General features: G+C 42.3%; 1 protein-coding gene across 4 annotated transcripts in view; it reads right to left on the minus strand.

Annotated features, from left to right (window-relative positions):
- Positions 1 to 26089, minus strand: part of LOC126405359 (RNA binding protein fox-1 homolog 2-like) — an 80685-nt gene that overhangs the window by 13026 nt on the left and 41570 nt on the right. For 2 of the 4 annotated variants that reach the window (XM_050069060.1, XM_050069062.1), the window contains 7 exons: positions 24322 to 24495; positions 23811 to 23864; positions 20932 to 21024; positions 5215 to 5302; positions 2174 to 2230; positions 1723 to 1870; positions 619 to 661 (listed from right to left, as the gene is read on the minus strand). In XM_050069060.1, the coding sequence (XP_049925017.1) occupies positions 619 to 661; positions 1723 to 1870; positions 2174 to 2230; positions 5215 to 5302; positions 20932 to 21024; positions 23811 to 23864; positions 24322 to 24495 (657 nt within the window). Of the gene's footprint in view, positions 1 to 131; positions 175 to 618; positions 662 to 1722; positions 1871 to 2173; positions 2231 to 5214; positions 5303 to 20931; positions 21025 to 23810; positions 23865 to 24321; positions 24496 to 26089 lie in introns of all 4 variants that reach the window. The other 2 variants (XM_050069061.1, XR_007571570.1) reach the window with 2 other exon arrangements.

Consider the following 26089-nt stretch of genomic DNA (forward strand, 5'->3'; position numbering starts at 1 on the left):
ATTTTGGTTTTGAAAAACAACTAAAAGACAACATGTTCCAGATCAGATCAGAAGATGATTCATAAGATCAGAGGAGGTAGTACAGTAAAAAAACAATGCACACTGTGGGTTTGGTGTTGAGTTGACCCTACCTGAGGCAATCTGGGACTAAGGACTGAGTCCTGAAACACTAGTCTATAGAGAGAACAGAAACAACCGTTGTCAACCTGGATACACACACACGCACGCACACTCTTGTTCATACTCTCGCACACCCGTACACTGACGCACGCTGCCACATCCGCCCACAGAGCAGCCTTTATAGTGGTGTTTGACACCCTCTTTCCTATCATTAAGACTTCCCAGCTATTTTTAAATCAATGCGACCTATTTTGACCCAACAACGAAAAATAACCCTGAGGCAAGAAACAGCTTCTATGATGAAGGATCTGGTGTTACGAGGGGTGTTTCTGAACAGGTCTTCATCGTGGGCTCATTCACCTTTATGCAGGCAGCTCTGTGCAGCGCATGACTGGACGAACGCACATGCAGAATCACCCCCAGAGGGAAAAAAGAGCAGGAGAAAGCCGTGAGGGGAGGGTCAGAGAGGGTGTGTCGGTGGGAGGTGAGTTTACTTACATATAAGTCTGCGGCTCCGTAAAACCCATCCTGATACACCACACTGAGAGAGAGAGGAAGAAAAACGGGAGGGGATGGTGTGGTGGAGGGGGTGCAAACGGAGTGGTGCACAGTCCCAAAACCAGAGTGGATGAAGGTCACAACACAGCAAAGAGAAAAGATGGTACGGACAGAGATGGGAAGAAAGAGAGAGAAAGAGAAAAGTAGTTATTTCACACCCATGCAGCATGCAGAGGAAATACAACTTCCATTTAAGCTCCAAAACCCAAACTAAAAACATTAAACAAAAGACTCGTGGGGCGAATAGATTAAGCTCATTAAGCTGAAATGGAACCGTAAAGTCCTATTGTTCCCCAGCTTCAAGAAAATCAAGGCAGTACAGGGTGCTCTGAATGGATGGTTTTATGGTGTGGGTTTCAGTGGAGCAGATATGGAGAGGATATTTCCTGCAGCCCCCCAATATCATCTTGTTTAGCTTCATTTGAATACCAACATAATAAGCAGCCGCAAGGCCATTAACCAATCAATTCTGCTTTGATCTGAGTATCGCAGCAGTCGCAACCCCATTAGCCAATCATCACAGCACAGCAACGACATGCACAGTACACATACTGAGGGGACAAATAACAGATCAGAGTAAACGTGAATAATTCGTAGCAAATCTGTGAGCGGGGTGACTGTGTCTGCATAATGACTGAACGTGTGTTTGTGTGTGTGTCTATGCAAATCTGCTGCTGGTGGTATCTGCGAGTTTATTCAAATGAGCCTTCGATGGTGCAATCCCATCACTGTGTCATACTCGGCTGAATAGCTTGTGAACTGACTGACAATGTGCCAGTTGGACCGCTGAAGAGAGTGAAGTGTGAATAATGTGAGGAGTGTATGAGCACAGCTGCATTAAACAGAGCGCTGGTCAAATAGGATCTGGAAAATTACTCTGGAAATGGTATTCATGAGGTGTTCCTCGATGGATTTACTCGCCGCTAAACAAAACAATTGATCTCGGCTTGTTTTATATCTCAAATGTGTTGTGTAAAGCGCACGCTGCAGATGTGGGACAGCTAGTCAACAGCTCTTGTTTATACACAGCGTGCATTTTCTTACCCGGGGTAGGCGGGGATGGCGGGCTGAGGCACGGCAGCCCGCACGGCGCTGTAGACGGGCCGGCCTCGACCCCTGAGGTGGGCGCCGCGGAACGCTGCTGCCGCTGTAGTGGCTGCTGCTGCTGCTGAAGGGTAGGGAAACCCTGGGACTGAGAGGTGAGGAAGATGGAGGGAGAGCAGGTGATTTAAGGAGGAAATGTAACGATGAAAAGGAAAATGTAAAAGGAAAAAAAGGAGAACCATGATGAATTAAGGAGAAAGAAAGAGCAAAGAGAGGAGGGGAATAATACCAACTCGCCCTGCGGGCTTGATATCAATAAAAGTGTCAGTGAGGAGAAATGCTAGGCAAGCAGTGTATTAATATAAATTAAAGATAGGAATGTGATTAAAATGTAAAGTAGGCTGCGGAGACAGATTTTAGTGTGGGTGTGGGAGATGGAGTGCGGCCTCACCTGCGTAGAGCTCCGGTCCGTACACGGCCCCCACCATCGGACTCAGTTTCCACCCCGCTGATCGTCACACAGAGAGGAAAGGGCACTTCATTAATATGGGCGGCTCACAGAGAGCGTAGGATCCTGTGTGCCTGCTGCACTTACATGGTGTATTAATATACAGACACACCTCTACTCCTGTTGTTCACCTTTATTTCTGGCATTCACAGTTCAGTATTTAAAGAGCAGTTTAATCACAGCAACAGAACAGGAGCAATGGGACAACAGTCGAGCAACACGGCAGCGTTTCTTTAAAAATTGATTGTAATAACTGCTTCTGTTTCCGAGGCTGCCCAACAGAGCGCTACCTTGTTTTCATAAGACAGATTGCCTCTGCAAGGCTGACTCTAAACTACACTGGCAGAGCTGCACAGCCTCGTCCTACAGATGGTTCACGTTTAATAAAGGGCTTAAAACACACTATAATGCAGTTGCAAACAATATAGAAAACAGTTGTGATTAGTGCTGCTTAACTGTGCACAGCTGGTTCAATATCAGCAAAGTTTCCCTTTATATTCATTGTCTTGTGTGGCGATCAGCAGTGATGTGGTGGTTCACTTTTACACTGTGATCTGTAGCCTATAGTTCGGCTTTAGCTTCTAACTATCTTTGTCTTTTTAACCTGTTGTTGCTGCTGAGTCAGTTTGTGTAGACCCCTCTGTCTGCTTCTCTCTGGAATCACTTTCATTTCTCCAAACATATTTCTTCAGGCAGTGCAGGTAGTTACAGTGCGGGCTCCATGCTTACTGCGACAGCTTGTCAGACCATCACAAAGAGGCGGGGCTGGCCATTGTTTATACAGAGAAGGCACAACTGACTGATTAAAATGCACACGTGACACTACACTGTAATGTTAGCTGGGCATTAATATAGCATTAATTATCAGTTTGGGACTGTCTGAATCTGCCATGTGAAGCTGCCTGAACGCCGGTAGAAAAAAGTTCGCCTTCGATCTTGTTCAACACATTCGGATGTTGCCGGTGTAAATTAAATTTTAGCAGCCATCCTAAAAGCTCCACCTGGTAATGTAATGAGAGCTCAACAGGCTACACCTGCAGCAGTTGTGGTGGTAGCAGGTTATTTGAAAAATGAAGTCACTAAAGGGTCTGAAAAGTTGCTTTATCTCACAAGAAAGTCACCAAGTTGGCAACCAGGGTTAGAAATTATCTTTGCCACTGTAGCTGGTAGATTCCAAAATCAGCTACTCATTAGATTATAATTGTTCTTCGGCTTGTGAGTGAAGTCAATCTAGCAAACACTTGCATATTTCACCAACATTTGGCTGATGCTAAGTTCAAACCCTGTTGGCGACACTGAGCTGTGCACCACTGTAAATGACGAGGGTGTGCTGGATTTACTTCACAAGACAAAACAAGAGCATCACTGCGAAACAGAATGTGGTACAATATTTGTTTCTGTTGTATCAGCGGAAGACAAAATCATAATTAAAATAAAATTCGATTAATCAAGCAGCGCAAGTCTTTATAGACGTTAAAATTTCTGACAAACACTACACAGTTTCAAGCAAATACATTAAAGTGTGTTATAAACCATTGATTAAATGTTTTATATTTTGCAAAGAAATGCTAAATGGGTGACTTAAAGTAAACTCTTACATGCCTTAGATGTTAAAGTAAATTCTAACATTTAAGGCAGTGATAAGAAATTGCATATTTGGGCTGCAAAAATATATTTTTTTACAACTTGCACAATAAACATATTATGAAAGATATTTGAATCTGATTTTCCGAGTGAGCTAAAAAGAAAAAGAGTATCAGTAGAAGAACTGCTATTTAAAATGTACCTATCATTCTGTTTTTTATTATTAGTGCCTTCAGTGCTCAGGTCAATGTTCAACTTGTTTAGGAAAGAATGTTGGAAATAACTTCATTTCATTTTTTTTTTTAAATTTAACAAGACATTCGTTGAATCTTCCTCATTCAATTCAATTCAATTTTATTTATGAAGTCCAATATAAAAAAAATCACAATTTGCCTCAGGGCTTTACAGCATAAAGCACTATTCAGACGGGATTAGTTTTACATGGGCACGAGGGGTAATGTCACTTTACCACAGGACATCTGTAATATTAATAGCCAATTCGCACGGGATAAGAAATATCAGTAAAACTACCACAAGTGGGAGGTGTAAATCCATTCACGCACCGCCATCCCCTCCTGTTGTCATGTGCATATGACGTTGCTTCCTGTGCGTACCACACTCCCTCCAGGCAAAACACAATGAATCGTGTTCATCGTAGGCCCACAGTACCTGAGGTTTTCTCACATATTTACTGCTGGTCTATTCGCACGGGATTAGTATTACCTGAGGTTATTTTCCGGGACCCTTTTACAGAAGGTAAAAGTCGCGGTAATCTTTACTGACATCGTGCGGTAATGATTACTGACATGGCACATTCGGACGGGACTAAAATCTCTGGTAATTATTATTTTACCCCACGTACCTATGTAAAACTAATCCCGTCCGAATAGGGCTTAAGACATCCCTCTGTCCTTGGACCCTCACAGCGGATAAGGAAATACTTCCCCAAAAAACCCTTTAACAGGGTAAAAAAATGCAGCCCTAATGCAAATATTCGACACATTCAAGTAAAACCCAGGTCAACAACCTTAAACAAACAAATAAATAAACCCCACCTAAAAAGCCACGCCCCTTTTACCCACATTCTTTATATTAAATTTAAGCTGACTTTGTTAAATGCTTCGTCTGAGGTGATGTTCAGAATCTGAGATTTTAGTCAGCTGACGTCGTGGCTGGTAGGTGGTGTAAAGCTAAAATAAACTGCATGAAATTGGTGTGCTGACAGCCTTACATAATGTGGTCTGCACTCTGCAGCAGAGCCTGCAGGGAGGAAACACTGTGGCTGGGTTGTGTGTGTTTTACGCTGCCTACATGCCTCTCCCTGTGTGTACCTGTGCTGTTTGGATTATTAGGCGGGCCTCGCTGCATTGTTAGTGTGTGTGTGTCGGTGTGGTTATTACCATAAGGCAGTGTGCTGAGAGCCTCTCCGTTAGGGTAGGGGCTGACCATTTTCTTGTTGGTCATCACCCTGGCGGTGGCATTATTCACCTGGGGACGGAGGAGCAGACGGTCAGAGACACAGACACAACAACTCCACAAAGGGAACTGAAGTATAACACAAACGCAGATCACAAGGCTGAAATGTTGTTTTTACAGTAGAAAACATTCGATATATCTGCTGTTGTGTGCTGTTATTATGTTTGCCTCCATTTGTTTTGTGCATCTCTGAGGTTGACAGTGTTATTATCGGAGTGTATTTGCTGTTGCTGGGTCATTAGATGTGGATGCTGGTGCCTTTTGGAGTTCTGGTCCATTTACTTGTGTCAACATGTAGTTTATATCTTCCCTGAATTTTCCTGCCCTACATAACTACTGAGCTTGTTTTTATTGTTACAATGCACACTTGATGGCATTAAAGTGTCATTATATTGCACACACTTTTGCAGTGGGAACAAAGATAATAAAATGAAACCAAATAAATCGGCTAAAATTAAACAGTGTGACGACGTATACATGCAAAAACTATTCAATTTTTTGCCCTTATTCCAAAAACGACAATATTCCTACTACGCTGTTTACACGACAATTGAAAATGAATATTTCACTAAGGGTGCTTCAGACCTAGAGTCGTCTTGCTTTGGTCCGAATCAGGGACTAATTTTGTTACAGAGTTGTATAATTGCCTAGAGTTGGTTCGAACCAGATCAAATAACTTGTCTGAGAAAGCTGCTCTTGATTGGTCAGAATTTCCATGTGGGAAAAATCCAGGAAGTAAAGCAAACGTTGAAGAAGAGTATACTTGCAAGATAAATGTGACACTTTCTAATGTCACAATGGAGGGACAACTACGCAGGTTGATTTTAGCGCTGCTCATCGTGGACTATATTGCTGTCATTGTTCATTTTAGTCAAACCATACAGTTTGAAAACGAGGCGCGGCTCCAACTAGAAAACAATGTTTTGATGCATTGGATGTGCTGAATGTGCATATTAAGGCAGTACAGGAGGAGGTGCACATTAATAATCCTCCAGGACTGTAACATGCTCATGTTTAACCCAGACAATGTGTCATGTGACTGCAGTTGGGTCGGATCCAGGTTGGAACACCTTCTCACCACAAACCAACCGCACCAGAGTTCATTTGTAAGCAGACCGAGACCACCTCTTCAAGGTCTCAGTCTGGTTGTTTTGGTGCGCACTTGAATGTGATTGCTGTGTTCACACCTGCCCAAACGAACCGCACGTAGCGGGCAAGCGAACTTGAGTGAGATTAAACGGAACCAAACAGGGCAGGTGTGAAAGCACCTTAACATTCCGGTTTCCATGCAGCCGGGCATACTCAGACTGACATGCCCTAAAGCCCAGCTCCTCATTCATATTTTAAGAAGCTACAAAATTATATTCAGCCACAGAATAAGCCCGAAAGGCTGCAAATCGGAATGGAAGTACAGAGTTGTTGCACAGAGATGATACACCATCTCATCTAGTTGCATTTGTGTGAACTGACAGGTTTTTAGAACGTTGCAGAACGGCACATTGCAAGTAGCTGCCTGTTTCAACTCGAATCTTTGGTTTGACCTGGGTTTAAAACCTGAACAATAACAGCATATCCCACATGTCTTAACTGGAAAACGCTACATTAGGAGTAAGATCTATTTTGAAATACCCAAACAGAGTACACTGTTTAATGATCTGTGTCAAATTCAGAATAAAAGTGGAACATAAGTGTGCATGTAAATGTAGTCAGTGTGGAATAATTTCACTTCCGACATGGCTGCTAACTCTTTCAGTGTTAGCGTGCCAGAGCGGGTGGGGGCTGTTAGGGGGATTTTTAGTCATCATGCAATTAAAAGTGAGTTGGCCAGTAGAGATTTGGTGACTCATTGTGGAGAGAGACACAAGGGCTGCCACGGGTGACATTGGTTATGTTGTGGCTGTGGCTGCACATAAAGGGAGGAGGGGGCACAGCAAGAAGAAACCAAGCTGTACTGTTTTTTTGGCATGCACAGATGAAAGTATAGTGGATATTTTTTTTAGGTGCGTGTGCATGTTCTGCGCATGCTGGCTGACATTTCAGTCTAATGCTTCAGCTTTCAATCCAAGATGGCTGATAATCTCCTCTCTGAGCTTCAAAGGCTCACACTCCGGTCCCTTGATCTATCCTCATCTTCCTTTGATGGGTTTTAAGAGAAGGAGATTGTAGTTCTCTGTAATAACCCATACTGTCCCAGAGTGATGTTGAAGCTCAGCATCTGACTGTGTGGGGAGCTAAAGATTGGCTGGATGAGGCGAGAGTGTGTGAGACAAAGAAGGAGAGTGACTGAGGAATGAGAGTGCTTATGTATGTGCGCACACATGCCGCACTCCCATTTAGGGGACCATTAAGGCCTTCACTGCCATCCGCATCGCCTCTCTCAGTGAGTCATGTTCTTTATCTGCAGAGCTTCATTCAAATGGAAATGAAGTTTACCTCATTTTTCCCTCATTGTAAATGACAAGGTCAGTGGCAAATGATTCAATTAGCCTAGCCTGGCTAGCTATCTGACGTGACTGTCCGCGGGTGTCTGAGTGGGGATGTTTTGAAATGTAAATGGAGTTAATGAATCAAATTAATGTCGACATTTTTATGTGTCACAGTGGAATTCTGTAGGAAGTTTCATGTTGACTAGTAACTGTTGAAAATGAAAATGAAAAGTTCAGTGTACAGTGACCAAAGTTTCCTGTTTGTCTGGGGGGCAAATTTGCTTTTCCTAAGGCATGACCCGCCCTATTCTGCCTCACTCCACCTCCTCTTGCCTAAACCTAACCAACCAAAGATGGCAAAGAGTGCTAGCCAATCAGAGGGAGAGAGGGACGGGTCATGCCTTTGCTATCCTTGAAAAAACGAAGTAGCATCTGGGTTTGTCCCAGTTTCAATCTGGGTATTCAGGTCCTGACAAATAACTGTAAATCATGTCCCCAGTTTTCACCACGATTGAAATAACAGTAAAAATTCTACTTGTTTTCAGCACTAATTAACACTGATTTGTTTATATGTGTGTCAATCAATCAATGTGTTGTCTGTTACGCTAACGGTTAGCTGTAATGCAGAATATAAACTCGGTCTTCGTACAGTGCACAGCAACAAAAACGCTGCCCTTTGCCCACACTACGAGAGCACACTTCTCTGCACTGGAAGTGCAGGGTGGAAATGCTATTTAAAGGATCATATAATGATTGCCAAACATAAGTGGTGGTGAAAACAGGAAGTAGCTATGTTGCGTCTTAACATTAATGTCACTTGAGCGAGGCAAATGTTGGTGACAGCCTTCTGAAATGAGCGGCTTAAGAGGAGATCTTTGCCATCTGGTGAAACACAACCAGAGCTTTCGGTCCATGAACTTCACAGCTGGTTTTGGGTTTCTGGTGTTATTATACAGTTTTCACATAAACTGTTTTGGTGGATGACATGGTGTTGAAAGGTGTGCACGGTAGGTGGGCTATGTGCTGAATTAACTGTCCCCCAGCTATGGTGTGTGCAGGGGTCCATACATGTGCGCGTGCGATACACTTAGATGTACATTATGTAATTTACTGTGGCTAGCAGTCCCTCTATCAAAACAAAACCAAAAGACGGTGCCGAATTATCCGCAGATGTATCTTATTCTCTAAAACAAACAGACCAGGTGATTTAAGGTGGAAAACCCCCCAAAATAAAGCATTTCACGTTAAAAATCACTGTTTCTCCAATGCTCTTTGGCTTATCGCGGAGGGGCTGCTACCCTTTTGCTAACGTGTGCTCATCTTTTTTCTCTGACAACTTAAGATCCAGATGTTTAGAAGGTTTTTACAGGGAGCCGAATTATCTGCAGAGGTCTGTTCCTCTCCAAAACAAACACATCAGGTGATTTAAACTGGTAAAAAAGCACTGAACAAGGCATTTCACGTTCAACATCACTGTTTCTCCAATGCTGTTTGGCTTGTCTCAGAGAGGGACTACTAGCATTATGCTAACGTGTGCTTGTCTTTTTTTCGGACAACTTTAGTACCAGATGTTTGGAAGGTTTTTACTTGGAGCCGAATTATCCCCAGAGGTCTCTTCCTCTCCAAAACAAACAGACCCAGTGATTTAAACTGGTAAAAACACTGAATAAAGCATTTCATGTTAAAAATGTGTGTTTCTTCAATGCTGTTTGGCATGGTGGGAGCTGGAGCAGAGACACCGCTAACATTTCTCAGCTAGTTTTTCTGATAACTTCAGATCCAGATGCCCAATGACTAAAATGCTTCATCTGGTAAAACATATAGTTAAAAATGACCAAGATCTAAAATATGTGCTGTAAAAACGTGGCTTAAAATTTGATAGAAAGTCAATTTATGGCAGCTTCTGGCAGACAGCTTCAACTGTGACACATGCACAAGGGGGATATGACGCCAGTGACAGGCAATGGCAACCAAATGACGTGTCCTTGATTTAGATTTAAGGTTTTTCTGGCTTTAAACATTGTTGGAACCATTTGGGATAATACACATTTTAGACATTTTTAGACATTTATAGCAGAAAAGTTACAGATTTTATCTTACAGGGTCTCAGTTTGGGGGGAAAATATGGTCACACTAGTAAAGCGTATGTTAATGGTTGATTTGTGTGTGTGTGCATTATATATACACCTGTGTGTGTGTCATGTGCAGTCAATGAACTTGGGTAAACGGTTGACAGGAACACATGCAAATCAACAGAATATGGAAGGCAAATCTCAAAAGTGTTAATAATTAATAAAACATTCAGCCTTTCTCGTCCCACTTTTGCCCTCCCAGTTCAGCCTGAACAATAAACCAGGACAAAATCAAGTCACATTTCCATATGAAACCAAACTTGTGGGGTTTACATACCTAAAAAGAAATATTAAAAAAATAAATAATACAAGGGAGAGAAAGAGGGGGTGCAAAAACATTTGTTTGACAAAATTAATAATCATATAACACAGAAATTACACGCAGCCAAATATGGGCGCAACACATGACCAAGAGTGAGTAACAAACCAAAAAAAGTAAAAAATTCAGCCAATCAGCAAGCGTCGGATGCAGCATAGAGACCAATCAAAAACAATCGCAGCACTCCCACATCGAACACGTACGAGACGAAGATGGGACAGATAAGTTAAGAGGACGGGATGCAGGTGAGAAGTAAAGAGACAGAGCCAGTCCATATACAAAAAAAATCAACAGGAGAACGTAAAGATGGAGTGAAGAGAAAGAGAAAACAAGGGAGAAAGTTTACATGAGCAACACAAAAAATAAACTAATAACAATTACTGTTTAAAACAAAACATATATCCCAAGGTGCATCATTCAAATAAAGCAATTAGATTTGGTGACCATTCTCCTGAAAAATCTCATTATATGTGGTGGGTTGAGAAACAGAGCACCAAAGGATGGAGGGAACAGAGAGAGCGCGAGAGAGAAGGAGGGAGAGGAAGAGAGAGATAGAGAGAGAGCAATCCTCATTCCCAAAAAAGGAGAAAAAAAAAAAATCAAATAAACATGAGACACTATGCCAGGCATTAGAACTGTGTGTCACAAACTGAGACCAGTACACTATGACTACTACTACGACTACTGGTAACACAGACAATCCACTACAAGAAAACCAAACCAAAAAGAGAAAAACAAAATGGCAGCATAATAGAGACCCAAAACACAGTAAGGTAAACCCCATATCGGTTTAGAAATGCATATGGTTACACAGCAGCGGCAACACTCGTTTGATAATTGACCACATCTGGAGCAGCATGATCTCTTTTAGTTTTACATAAATCAAAATATGAACAGTTACAGTTTGATTTTTAATGGTACTGTAAAAAAATTTCTTTGCTAGTCTTCGTATGTACATTTGGAAAGTCTTTGTCTAGACAAGAGCATCATGGCCATAGACACAGAATGTGAGTAGAACGGACATTGAACCATTTTGCTGTGGTCATTTAACTCATTCGTCACACTCTCAATAACAAACTGGCAACTGATTTCAACTGCGGAGTTACGTAAAATCAAACTTGTTTATTTCTGTTTTCATTTTCAGCCGAAACTGTAACATTTAAAGATTTATACTTAAACACGGTGAAGGTTTTTTGAAAGCCCTGACGAAGACCTGCAGTGGTCGAGACATGTAGCCACTACAATAAAGTCTTTTTAATATTTCCTTCCTCGTTTTTCGGAGTGCCTGGATTGCCCTCCTGGCGGCAGTCCCACCTAGCTGACATTTCTGCTGTGCTTATTTATTTACCGTGTTGCTTTGCTAGCATCTTTGATAAACCGTCAAGCTAAGGAAGCTTGTTGGAAGCTAAGCAATGTACTGGAGTGGATGGGGACGGAAGGAAAAAGCATTTTAAGCCCCTTTTACACTGCCAGATTTTCGGCGAATGTTGGGCGGTTTTGCGGGCAAGCTGCAAGTGTTTATATATATATACACACATTTAGGCCCTGATCACACAGAAAGTGTTTAAGCAGCTGGAGGCGCCTTTTTGTGATTGTTTTTAATGAGAATGACGCTTTTTGCTCACGTTTTTTTCGTTGCAACGATGCGCCATGTCATATCTTTTTTCCCATTGTCCAATCAGATGATTCGAGAGGCGGGCCTTCTGTGGTGGTCACGACAACAAGTTTACAGTTGGTAATCAATGGAGGAGAAACTGGTTGCTGGCCCGACGATAGACAGCAGGTTGTCAAACTGCCCCTGAGTCTTCCTAAAATATGCCTGTAAACGTCCATCATGGAGGAGAAGCTCCTGGACCAACTGGTGGTACTCCCCATGATCCACCCTCTTTCTTAGGGTCTCATGTACCCACACAGATCTCTGTTTCCCTGTGACCAACAAACTATTTGCGACAGCCTCTCACCTTCAACCAGAGCTACAGCAAGTACCCTCTGCCTCAACATTTTAGGAAGTAGATACGAACTACTGTGAAAAGGACACAGCACTGGTGGCGGCAGTTCAAGGCCATTAATGGACACACTTGTTTGGTCGTTACTGTAAAACCTCAACTCAGTGAGTTCACGACTTGCTGCATGTTGATTTATACGGACGTTAGCACATTGCAATGGTGACATTACAGATAAAAATGTCCACCATTGTGCCATCCTGCAATATTAGCCAAATCATGGTGACATCATGCTAACAAGAACAATCACTTCCATGTAGGCATTTGGCAATTGAATTTAATTGCGGAGATTCGTGAAATTGACACTTTATTTTTATTACTGTTGTCAGGGTTTAAAATTATATATTTAAACACAGTGGTCCGATCTATGTTACGTTTCTGCTGTGCTTATTTTACGTACTGTGTTGCTTTGCTAGCATCTTTGAGAAACAAAATCCAGCGTTACCCAACATCAGCATCTCGAACTAACTGCTACTTTGGGTAGCTCAAGCTGTAAGACTCGTCTTTTCGGCTCTTTATTTCTGTCCCAGATCTCCTCCCTTTTCAGATGCTGAGTCCAGAGCAGTTTTTGAGCATGTTTGCTCTTCACAGATGGAAATCTAAAAAACTTGAACCCTTCTCCACTCTTTATTGTTACCCACACCCCCAAAAACAACAAGACGTAACCATTTTCTCTTGATATCATATTGTACGTACATGTCACAGAGGTTTTCTACCCTAAAGTTACCGGAAAAAAATCATTGTGATTCGGTTTACTGATTTGAATGGGAATGTCCGTTCTACTCTCATTCTGCTTCTATGGTCATGGCATTTTTGAACTGTCTGCAATATGCTGTGCCATATGTTGAATGTTTCTACATTAGCTCAAAGCCTGAATAAACTCCTTGCCTCAGCCTGTGTTCTTAGCTCACATTTTTCCAAATGCACATTGAGCCCAATTGGCTAATATCTGACAGATGTACACTCGGCTAAAAGCAGGCAGGTCGATAAAATAAAGAAGTTCAAACCCAGCGCGGTGTTATTTGCCCTGCAGCTCAGGGGGCCTGCATTCACTCAAAGCAATCGAAGGCAGCAACAAGGAGCAAAGCTTCATCTCATTTCTGTTGATTTCTTTTATTTCTTATTAATCAAGAAAATGAGTGCTACATACATTGAGTCCAAATGGAGAGAATTAATCAGATGGATTGTGGATAGCCGTGTCATTGCATAGAGGAGGGTGATTACATTCGGTCATTCCCAGTGAGGTGTTAATGACATGGTGGAAGGGGGGTAGGGACGGGCATGTGGAGAAAACATTACTGCTTAAAGATCCAATCAGTTGAGAGATGCTGTGTCCGTCTGTCTGTCTGTCTGTCTGTGTGCCTGTGATACCGTGTTGTGCACTGTAGAGATTACATAACAGCTCAGTAGGGCTGCGTGGGCCTGTCACATTAACATCAGCTGATAAATACAAATGCAAAGTCTAATAATATAACGTCACAGACACTACTGTATCAAATGCCCATTTTCAGGGGTGGGGTGGGAAGGGGGGGGGGGATCAGTTCAGTGATAGATGTTTGTACACAACTTACCGTTGCCGTAGAAACAGCGAGTGGTTACCGTGGAGACTGACAACAACACACAGAAGTCGTCAGGGAAACAGAAAAAATATAATAAATAAAGGAACAAATAATCCTAGAAACAAAAGAAACCTAAATGCCCCCCCTTCCTCCTCTTCCTCCTCCTCCTCCTCGCCCCATGTGAAATCAAAACCTGATAGCAGCAGTGTTACAGCTCAGAACAGAATACAAGAGAAAGAAGAAAGAGGAGGAAAAGGGAGAGAGGATGCTAGCTCTCGGTGCTTAATGGAGCTCAGAGCATCATTACAGCGATCAGACCAGTGACAGGGAGGTGTTGGTGCTCTAAGAGGAGAATGGAAATATGGGGCAACCTTGCCTTCACCCCAAAAACTAGCCTGTACTGAGATGCAGCGAATTGGAAAACTTCCAAGGCATAGTAAGAAGAGCAGATACAAATGCACACCACCCTCCTTCATAGGAGCAGAATGTAAAAACGCTTTAACGCTGTCTGGGTCTGTTACAGTCAAAAGGACAAGTTGATGTATTTTGGTTAGCAAAGACTCAATGACTCATTCTTGTGTGGTAAGGTTAGGGCCACAAGAGAAGAGTGTGTGTTTAGAAATTGGGTAGAGTGGCTGTAATTTCCAGTTTGTTTTTTTCCAGTCACCACAAAATAACATACTGAAGTTTTGTTTGATAGTCAAACAATAAAAATAAGACAGAAAAACAAAACAGGAGACAACAAATGGAAACAAAATAAGGCAGACAGAGATGACGGCAAATAAAGAAGTTAGAAAAACAGCTGGAGATTATTTTTAAATTAAACACGAAATGACAGGAAGTCGACTGGCAACAGGAGAATGAAGGGATGAGGAAGAGAGAAAGAGTGGAGTCGACACAAAGAAAGACAGAGGGTCGGAAAGGGCAAAGTGAAAACTCTCTTTCCCCTTTTCTGTCTACATTTTCACTCATGTACAAAGCAAGCGCACACAGATACTCACACGTTTCATTCGTTAATCTGTCAAATCATGCAGTAACAGAAAGCTCTGATAACAAAACAGGACGGGTCAAATCCAAAGCTGAGGGGGGGAGGGAGGGTCATCTATGGGACTGGGACACAAGGAGCTGGTAAGCCTTCACCTCAGGCCATCGCCCATCCGCACAATCTTAATTCAAACATAACGCTACTGAATACAACCATCCAAACGGTTCAAAGTGTTTATGGAAATGACTGGTTTAAGGCCCAGGCTGAAGTGAGCTGAAGGCCAACTGTGTCCCGTTGAGCAGTGTGTGGTGGCAGCACCGCTTGGTGAGGATGTGCATGGTCAGGCATGCAGAACCACAGGCACGACTCCTTCTCATCCTTTTCACCGCACACATCCATGCACTGATGATGACACTCTTTACTCAACAGTTCCCCCCTCTTTGCATGCAGAGCTGCACCGCTTGCGACACGCACACACACACACACACACACACACACACACACACACACACACACACACAAACCTTTAGCTATTCTGCTCTATTGTGTTCAAAGTCTGACTAAAACTCTGCGCTGCGGAGGAGCAGTCACTTCCCGTAGCACTCAAGCCGCACAGATCAACAGCAAACACACAACCTTAGAGCAGGAGTTAGTGATGGGAGTCTGTAGGGTTTAGCATGGCCTCTGTGCCCACCCAAGCACCATCTCCTCTGTGGCTGGAATCACTGACGTGTACAAACTGCTGTGTTTTGTCCTTGTTAGCTCTCCCACAGTGTAGCTCTCACTGTGGACTGATCTACAGCTCGCAGACCAGAAAGCTACACACAGGGTCAGTGTAAAACAAGGTACACCTGCACTCTCTCTTGTACAATGCTGCTTGTTTGGTGCCGATTAAATGAGAAAAAAAGGTTCGCTGCAGTCTTTTTATTTTGCCTTGCATTCCCAGAGATGGGAGTGTCATAATTAATTTGAATTAGCCCGTCCTAAGTCCCACCCCTTTTCACTCTGTGCTCTTGAGCAACACGGCACAACCTTGGTCAACTTTTCCCTTTCCTGTTTTACTTAAGCTATGTTGGGATGCTACACTCCTCTATGTTGAACAGAAAACCAAGTTTAAGATCTGTCAGTCTTCACGGATATCTCAGTGCATATAGTCACATCTTTAGGTAGCTAATGTTAGCAATACACTAGCTAACGAGCTAGCTAACGTATAGCCACATCAGGAGTAGTTAGCCTTATGTCAGCCAGCTTTGCTTCCTCCTTATGTCCGTGGTAACGTTAAAGGGATTTGGAGAAAGACAGTTGGGTAGGTTGGTGTCTGACATAATTTTTTAAGATGAGATGAATTATCGTTAGCTGGAAAAGATCAATGCTAACTTGGGAAAATAAGTTTTCCATTGGGAAAATTCACATTAAAAGCCCCCTCAAGTCAGAACAAGTTGACAAAAATTTTAGTACACAACTTGCCAAGTTGGACAAAGCGAAGTAAGAACTAATATTGGCATTGCCTGTTGATTCTTAATGTCAAGCTTGTCCTCCTTAGCAACAGTAACTAACAAGGACGGGACTTAGGATTGGTCAATTATAATAACTGGCACACATCTTGACCTTCAAATTGTCACCTACTGAGAAATGCAAAGAAATATTTAAGGTGTTTGAACTAGTCAAGAGTTCTGTGTGACCGTCAGATGATCCGAGCTGAACTCAATCATCAGCAAGAAGCTCAGTTGGCAAACTCACAGACTGCATTATTTGTATTTCATTAAGTTTATAATGCACACCAGCATTAACTTAATAATTTCCTGATTGAGATCGCAGCTGTGCAAATGAGACCATGCAGGGACCCTGATACACTTCCTGTACAGCCAGTGATTGCAGCTTAAGAATGAAATATGTGACTACACACACAGTATGTGACTGAATGGTTTGGAACCTCTCCAATGTCTCCCCATCATTAGCAAGTGTAGGGTGTCCTACAGTCAAAGTAACGAGTCAATGACAGCCAAAATGTTACCGCCTGAGGCAGAGAGATGTTATGAGTGAGAACTGCTTAACCATTTATGTTAGAGCACACACACAGTCACAGAAACAGCCATGAGTGGGTGGAGATGCACTGAGGTTGGTGAGTGCATACTTAGATACACACTGTTACACCTATATATAGGCCTAGAGGGCTCTATAGTCTATATATAGAATGAATGGTGATGAGATGAGATCACAGAGAAGCAGGTAGAGACAAAGTGAATTGTAGTTGGGCCACTTACATGGATACATTGGAAGCACACAGGAAACTGACTTCTTCAAAGCGCAGAGTTTTTATTCCAGACAAAGAGAAGTACAGTATAACTTTAAGCACAACAATTCTATTTCATATACGCGGCTCACATGCACACTACTTTAAGCTATGAGAATGACTACTAACCGACTCCCTTTGGCATGCACACAGAGTAAGAGATGTCAGCAGCACTTAAGTTAATTTAATCATAAATTCAACTATTCAGCCTTTTCTTAGTGAGTGGAGCAAAACTATGAGGCACCGAGGTGCAACTGATTTCATGCTAACTGAACAAGTAAGTTAAAAGAATAATTCACCCGCTAAATAACCATTTGTATATCAATTACACACGGTGTGTTACCTTGAATTCATGAAGGAAACTTAATTTTCTTGGATGCCTCCAGGGTGAACGGTGAATCCAAAGAAGGCAAACAATCTTTATGAACTGAAGCAAAACTATATCAAAACATCCTTTTATAAACTCTTTCAAGATTCATGCAGTGTAATCCAAGTCTCATTTATCCAGTCGTACTCTGAATGCTTCCCAAACACATGCATCTTCACTAAAACATTATGATTTAAAGCATGTCAGTACAAACAGTCTCATATATATGGTTGAGTGGTGTGCCTGGACATGTGCAAGCCTTTGAACTCTGCTCAAGCAGAGCTCATATGTATACACGTGTTCAGGCACACTACCTGTGAGCAGATGTGTGTTAAATAGTAAGGTTTAAGCAAAAATGTATGTGTTTGGGAAGTATTAAACATTCGACTGGATAAATTAGACTTAGATTACACTGTTGTGTCACACTTTGTAAACTGATGTTTTGCTGATGTCATACCTGGACCCTGATTACACAAAATGAAGACTTTTTTTGGGTTCTCCACACATTCATTTATTTTTGGCAGTCCACCATGATAACATCTCTCGCCTGGTATTTATTTCTTATTTTTGGAGCCGGACCATTTAATAGGAGTGCTGTTTGAACATATACTTATCGATTAGTCTTTGCACGACACTTTCAGAGCACAGACAGAGCAGCAGAACGCCAGGCACAGTGAAAGTGAAACCTAAATGTTTATTGCGCTGGGTCTAAAAGTTTGCTTTCACTCGCAGCAGCTGCTCATCTCATCCATTTATCTGGTCTAATACTTTTAATTGGATCGACTGATCAATTATCCAACCCGCAACTGACTCCAGAAACTGCTTCTGAGGTAAAGTAAGAGCTCATGAAGAGTTGTGTTCAGAGACCAGCAAAAAAATCTCCAAATTTAGAAAGGCAACAAAGAATGATAGAACGGACGAAGTTGAAAAAATGTGCAAGTTTTCTGAACATTTTCAGGTAAATTAAACTTATTAAGTCAAGATCGTTTAAATCAGTGGTTCTCAACTGGTGGGTCACAGTCCAATAATGGGGCACAGGCCCATTCTGAATGAACCGCAAGTGACTCCCAAACCTGCCAAGTTTGTTTAAAAAAACGCACTTTATTTTGAAGTACCTTTTCTAGCTGTAGAGTGAGTGACTGACGGACAGCTACTTGACAGAGGTAGCAAACTAGCTAAACGACATGGCCAAACGCAAGTGTGATGCCGAATACATTAAACTGTGGGACAGTGAGAAATCTGGACAATGAAGAAATATGGACCCCGTGTCTGGACCAGTTGGGGACCACTGGTGTAAGCTGTGTACTTTCAGCTAAAAGAAAATGGTGTTGTGTTTAGGGACGCCATATTCTTTGAAAATAACCTAGTCGTCACTAGGGTGCAATAAATCTTGGGATAGGTTGGGCTGTGAATGAGTCTCCCATTGCTTCCTCCAAATTCGGGGAAAGAAGGACTCATTTCTCGACTGATTTTGAGGAATCCTTCAAAATGGGACAACCCTGGTTGCTGTGACGCAATTTGTCTTCAAATGCACCTTTCGAAGGCTGCAGCCTCCAAATTGTGACACAGCTTTTGTTTCTAATTCTGTGGGAAATACTTATTATTGTTCACCTTTTTTTGGATTCTCAGTTCACTGTGGAGGCACGCAAGAAAAACCAAGTGTTCTTCACATATTCAAGGTAACCTGCGGAGGGTAATTGTTAAACAAATGCTCACTTTGTGGGTGGAGTATTCTTTTAACAGTCCCATCACCAAAACTAATTCAACAAGTAACCGAAGAGAATAAACATGCAAGAAAAAATACATCCAGCTGTCTTCAGTAACGCTTCAGTTACACTATCCATACTAAAATACCAACCATGCAGCCTACATCAGCTAAGCTCATGCCAGTGAACTGCAGAGTCACACACAACAACAGTTAAGTATTTGTGCATCACCATGATATACGATAGGCCCATATTTCAGAGTTTCTGAATTATTACGCAAATATATGATGACTGTAATTGTTTTTCTGCCATCTCTAAAAACATAGTTCAACAAACTCTGAAATGATATGACCGGTTAAAGCGAGAATAACGCAGCAACATCTGCAAGAAAGGAGAACTGCCAGATGGCTTTGCCTCAGATAAAAGTGGCCGGCCCTTTCTCCTCCGTTGAAAGAATGTATAAACACAAATCCACGATTTGTCCTGCGCCAGCCTTTTGTCTCTTCAAACCCATGCAACCATAAACAGACAGAAAGACACGCACTCTACAGACTCCTGCTGCTGGCCCACCATGCAGCCAATGCATGACTCGCTACAGCCCGACACCACTACTGGAGTACAACAGGGTTCATGCAAAGTGAGGACTGAAAACAAACTGCTCGCTCATTAATACAGTTCACAATTCAGTGACTGGTATCATGCAGAAGAGAGAAACAGAGAGTCAGGTTAAGGCAATGCCAGGGACAACACAGGTTTTTGGCTGAACACAAGGGCAAGACTGATGCAGGGTAAATTGGCTCCATCAGTATCCATTCAGCTTGCTGATTGACTGAAGGTGGAAGTGGCGGAGGGAGTATGTTGTACCAGTGGATGCAGGTGGCTGTCTTTCATTCTCGACCACACTGCAGCAGAACTGAGAGTACAGAACTAAAAAGGGTCCAGCCGGCCTCATCCATCATGCAGGAACTGACTCGCACACACCCCCACACACACATACACACCACAAGGAAATCACCACAGTAAGCCCATGCAGAAATCCTGGCTTACAGCGAGGTCAAAGATCCAATACGGACAACTGGCTGATTGACGCCCCAATAAAAATAAACTGCTTTCAAAAACTCACATGCTTCAGTTAAAACAATACGTAATAAAAATCAAAACAACCTGAACACACACAGACTTTACACAGAAAAACTCAAGTGAACAGATCTTTGGTAAGAATCCAGACTTCCATAAAGTGAACATGCGTCAGTGTTGCTGTGATTCCCAGCATGCTGCTGTTGCACCAGGAGCCATAAGCTTGTCACAACCACTTAGCCGCAGCACCGGGTGAGGGGAACACAGAAGGATTTCTACACTAGGGAAGAAAATAAGAGCATCTGACAGCAATCTGCCATGCATCATCCTTTCACTGCGTTCCTCTCGTGCCCTCCGGTGCCAACTACACAAACATCATTCCAATGTTGCGGAAAAAAGTTGTAACATCAGTGTGGCTACAAGTTGCGCATCAGTGGAAAAAAAAAAGGTGAAGAGGCAACAGCTTAATGCGAAAAAAAAAAAAAAAAATGCTGCAGAGGAAAAAAGTACCCAGCATGCCTTATGTAGTGTTCTTGCACCCCCAATCATTCCCACCACAGAAACAACAAAAAAAGGAGGAAACAAGTCTTTTGAAATTTAAAAAATGAACATACTGCAGAGGACCAGGGAGTGGGATACCAGTGGGCTGCATCAGAGCATATCACTAAAGGGAGCATGGGAGCTAGCTAGCAGTCAGTGATCAAGCAGAATTACGATGGGAGTACAGAGAGAAGACAGAAGAGAAGAAAGGAGAGAGGGAGAGAGGAAAATTACCTCAATCTTACGACCTTCCACCAGTGTGCCGTGGAGCTTTTCCCTGGCTTTCTCTGCGTCTGCGCTGGTCTCAAATGTCACAAAGCCAAAACCCTGTGGTACACGGCAGAGGTTAAAGAGGTTGGTGGTGAGCGAGGGGCACAGAATAAGACATTTTGGAGAAGGAGAGAGGAGAATCTGTGAATCTGGAGACCTTGGGGTCGCTCTGACACTGTTTACAAGATAACTGCAGATTCATAACAGGGCCTCCCCATGTGGCGTGCTGATATCACACATGGCTGCACGATTATGGCCAAAATGATACTGACATCACAATTAATTATCATGGTTATTTGTTGATTTAAGGGACAAAGTAGTTAGACTGCACTTTAAAATTTAAGCACCAGTTCAGACCAAAGATTTGCGACAAGACGAGTTGAAACAAGCAACTACTGCCAGTTCACACCAATGCAACTAGAGAAGACAGTGTATCATCTCTATGCAACAACTCTCTGTAAGTAAGCAGCACCAATTAATCAGCCAATGACAATGTGTGTGTGTGTGTGTGTGTGTGTGTGTGTGTGTGTGTGTGTGTGTGTGTGTGTGTGTGTGGGGTATGAGCACACACAGTGAGGAGCAGCGGTGACCCACCGTCCGACACTGACACACAAGAGGACGGAAACAGAGGGCTTGGCGGGGACTTCACTACATACCAGTCGGCTGTAGAAACAGGTGACCAGCCTTACGTTCTAAAACCAGCCGCTGGTGATTTGACCAGCGGAGTTGCAGGTGACGCCATTAGCAAGTTTGAGACTGCCAGTTCACACCTCTGCAACGTTCTAAAACGGTTTTGTCTCCTCACAAATATTTGGTCTGAACTGGGCTTTAAATAAACAGAGCACTGCTTTCACTTCCATGTTGTGCTATGTTCTTGCTAATGTACAATCTGTGCATCAAAATAAGACCGGTTCTTATTCTTGGTGCATCTCCTAAAAGCAAAAAATAAATACAATTCTAGTGAATATATAGGCTAACTAAAAATAAATGCACCATTACAGAACTCAACCAAATGAACACAGTGTTTACTGAACACATATTTTTGGCCACATGGAATGTGATTGATTATTTCAGTCTGTCTTTGAGAGCTCGCAAGATACTTATCCAGGGTTTTATCTTAACGTTTATTTATCTAGCGTTTTATACAGCATTGCTGGTATAATAAAAATAATCCATGTTATTTAAAGGCGCCTTTCACAACGCTCACGGTCACCTTACAGGCAAAGATAGAGAAAATAATAGCAGATTCAAAGAGTCAACAAGATAATAAATACAGTAACATAAGAAATAAATAATAAAATAATAATAACATAACAAGTAAATATTCAGCAAAACAACTTTGCAGTGAATAAAGAGATGAGTTTTGAGGCGGGATTTTAAAGTGGAGATTTGATGCTACGAATGTCCGGTGATTTCAGGAGTCACTGTAGATCAGTTAAAAATCGGGGAGCAACACAGCAGGGACTCGAGAGTAGCAGCAGCTAACTGCGCCAGCATTCACTTCCCGTAAAATCCCCCAATCCCCGCTAGACGCTAAAGCTGCAACAATTGAGCTATTAGTTGTCAACTAATAAAATAAACACCATCTAATCTGACAATCAATTAATCAGTTTTGAGTTTTTAAGGGAAAAAAAACCTCAAAATACTTTTTAAATATGAATATTTTCTGGTTTCTTTAATCCTTCCTGACAGTGAACGCAACATCTTTGGGTTGTGGACAAAATTTGGCACTTGAGGACGTCATCTTGCACTCTGCGAAACACTGCAGGATTTCCCACACGTTTGTTTATTTGTGGCACTCTGCAAATAAATCAACATCTGCCGCCACATATTGATTTCCTATTTTTGGAGCTGGACCGTTCACCAGGAGCACTGGAATATTTATATTCTGGAATATTTATACTGTACGGTTATTTAGAGCACCACACGCTCTGGGCACAGACGGAGCAGCAGAACACCCGCGCAGTGGGTAATTTACTTTCAGGCGCTGCAGCAGCTCCAATCTGATCAAATCAACTGATCAATTATCAACCCTGCAACTCCAACTCCACAAACTGCTGCTGAGGGAGAAAAAAAAACTCACTGAGAGTTCAGGCTGCGTTCACAGACCTGAAAAAACCTCTGAATTTAGAGAGGGGATGCACAACAATACAAAAGGGGAAGACATTTTATAAACTAACAACTGATCAACTAATCGAGAAAATCATCGCCAGATTAATCGACAATTAAAATGATTGTTAGTTGCAGCCCTAGTTGATGCCAGACAAGGACAGGGATTCACTAAGATAACGTTATCTAAATTATTCCGTTCACTTTTAATGCCTGATTTGTACTTTTTGGTTTGTAACTTTTGTGTTTTATTTCCTTTTGTTCTGTTTTTGCCTCTCTGTAGGCTATTTTTCTCAGCTCTTAACATTTTTCTCATGTAGTCTTTGCATATAATTTTATTCTCCCCTAAATCAAAAATATTTCCAAACAAAAGATGCTGATGGACGGGTGATTTTCTGCAGTCGCAACATTCAGGAGAGTTTTTCAGAGGCTGCTGCTGCTGCTGCAGGGTGCTCGTGTAGCGTCATGACAGCTCTCCTACAGTGGAGGCTGGCTGTTAGTTTACAAAGTGCTTGATTTCATATGCAGCAGAATTGCATTTGATTATGTTCTCGTAATTGTGGGAAGCCAAATTCATAAGTGAGATTAATATTCCATTAATTGTGCGGCCCTGCTAACACATCACCAAGTGTCACATTTACAGAGAAAAAACATGCAAAGTGGAAATCACTGTCAACAGTCAGAAGAATTTGTGTCATAGTTTGAGATAATAAAATGCCTCCTGGTGCTCTTACCTTTGAGCCCCTCTCGTTGAAAATAATCTCCACATCCAGAATCTTCCCATATTGCTGTAAATAAATAAGAGGGAAGATATTAGCGAACATATAAAAGCAAAGAAAGCAGCCAGTGACATATTTGAGTCATGTCAGGATCCTTACATCTGCAAAGTGGGAAGCTTCTGACACTGTGAGCTACAGCTGCTCTACACTAGGTGTCACTGTTACACAAAAGACAACTCCCCACATTTCACGGTTTCCTTCCAGCCCTCTGCATTGAACTCTGCTCTGTCCCCTCTCTCCTCCCACTCCGTCACTCACGCTAACACACTGACACAAATCGCAGCCAGTTGTCCCCTCAAGCACCACAAGATCACCCATGAGTGTCTTTCCTTTGTGGTGGTATGACTCTTCAGTCTCTCTCTAAACCGCTCCTCCTGAGCCAGCCCCTCAGTGAAGCACCCTGTGTGTCTAGACTGATTTATTGATCCCATTAAAATTGAGGCCCACAACATTCCCAGCGTCTTACCCCAAACATCTGTCTGAGGTCAGGGTCCCGGAAGCGGAAGGGGATGTTTGAGACGTGGAGGCGTTTCGGGGTCCCTTTGGCTTCAGACGGGTCTCCCACAGAGCCTCCTGCTCCTGTGCCTCCTGTGCCGCACTGTACACCCGCCTCACCCTGGGACGCCTCCTCTGTCTTTCCCTGTGGGGGGGGGAAGAGAGACAGAAAAGAAGAAGTGGTGAGAACGGTAAGAGGAGGTGTTAAAAGTGATCAAATGGCTTATGATGATTATTTTAGCATGGTGACACTCTGCTACTCCTCTTCATTTAAATTCAACCCGAACAGAAACAATGCAGTTTGAGTACACGGTGAGAACAGTCTTAATCTCATCAGCTGCGTCTTAAATTAGACATAATTATTGTAGTTATGTCTAATAATAAAACTACAAGTCTACAGCCATGCTTGCAGCTCTGTGAGGCTGTACTATGTGGTGCTTACACTCACGAGGGACTCCCTAAAAACTTGGAATTTCACCCCGGGGTGGGGGAGTGCCTGATGTCCTGGGTCTCACTGAGTGATGTCTGCCTGAAGCGTGTTCTCGTCGGCTCACATGGAGCTGTTTTGTTACTTTTTGGATTAGTTCGCAAAACAGTAGCCTGAAGAGTTTTTCATTAACTTAAACTTTGCATTGACTGCAGGATTAAATCTACACAACACCTCACACCTTACTAACTTTAAACAGAGATGATTTTTTTAAATTTTTGTGATTGCAGATTTACAGAGAAACACTTGGATTTTTGGTCCTTGTACTTCTGGCACAGCTGCAACTGTGATTAAACTTTCCTGCAGATTTTAAATGACTTTTACCTGACTGCTGATAAATTCATCCATCATAACGTTACATTGGAAAATATGTACAGCCAGATAGTGATAATATGTATTGACATTTAGATGGATTAAATCATGTCTAAGACCAAAAATCGACTTCTACATCGGTTCTGCATTTTGATATCAGTGTAGTATCTTAAATCAATATATGCAATATGGGTTTACAGGGCAAACAATCAATTGCCATGTTTATCGGTGTGAGACCAAATATACAAATTACAGGAAGACATGAACAGTATATTTGGTAATCCTTCATAGAATACATAGAATAAGCTGATCTCATTTGGTATGTGTGCATTATTCAGTCTGCTTTGCCTAATTTTCCAAGCTTTAAATATAAAACTAGTCTGTACTTTTGCCACTCAGTCCAATTTCTTATTTTAATGTAACCAAAATAATTCTGGAGATGTTACAGATGTTAACCATGTTCACCATCTTAGCATAGCTAGTTAGCATGCTAACAGTTCTAGGGCTGCGCCTTGAAAGTCAGAGATTTGAATCGTCAGTCGGAGACCCCTCGGTCAACTGAGATTGCGTCAAGTCGAGCAGTGTTTTCCTTTTTTTTTTTTTGGTCCCCAGATTTTGCTTTGGAGTGAGCGTTCTTGACTTGACGCTACTCTTTGGTACAGACAGCTGCAGACATGATGCAGCAGCACAGAGGAGGAGAAACTTCCCACCACAGGGTTCAGCGACAGCATCATCTTCTCTCTTCTCTTGGTGAATTTACAGCTCACAGACACTTAATAGACACACTCTGGCTTTTGTTCAATATCTAGTGTTGGAAAAATACTTTATTGCACATTTCCGATCTGTCGTCGCCGTCATTAGCTTGTTTACTATATTAAATGAATGCCGCTGACACACCGCCCTGTTCAAACTTTAAAACGTGTAAAAAAACAAATGGTCG

Source organism: Epinephelus moara, chromosome 18 (genome assembly GCF_006386435.1).
Source record: "Epinephelus moara isolate mb chromosome 18, YSFRI_EMoa_1.0, whole genome shotgun sequence".
Lineage (NCBI taxonomy): Eukaryota > Metazoa > Chordata > Actinopteri > Perciformes > Serranidae > Epinephelus > Epinephelus moara.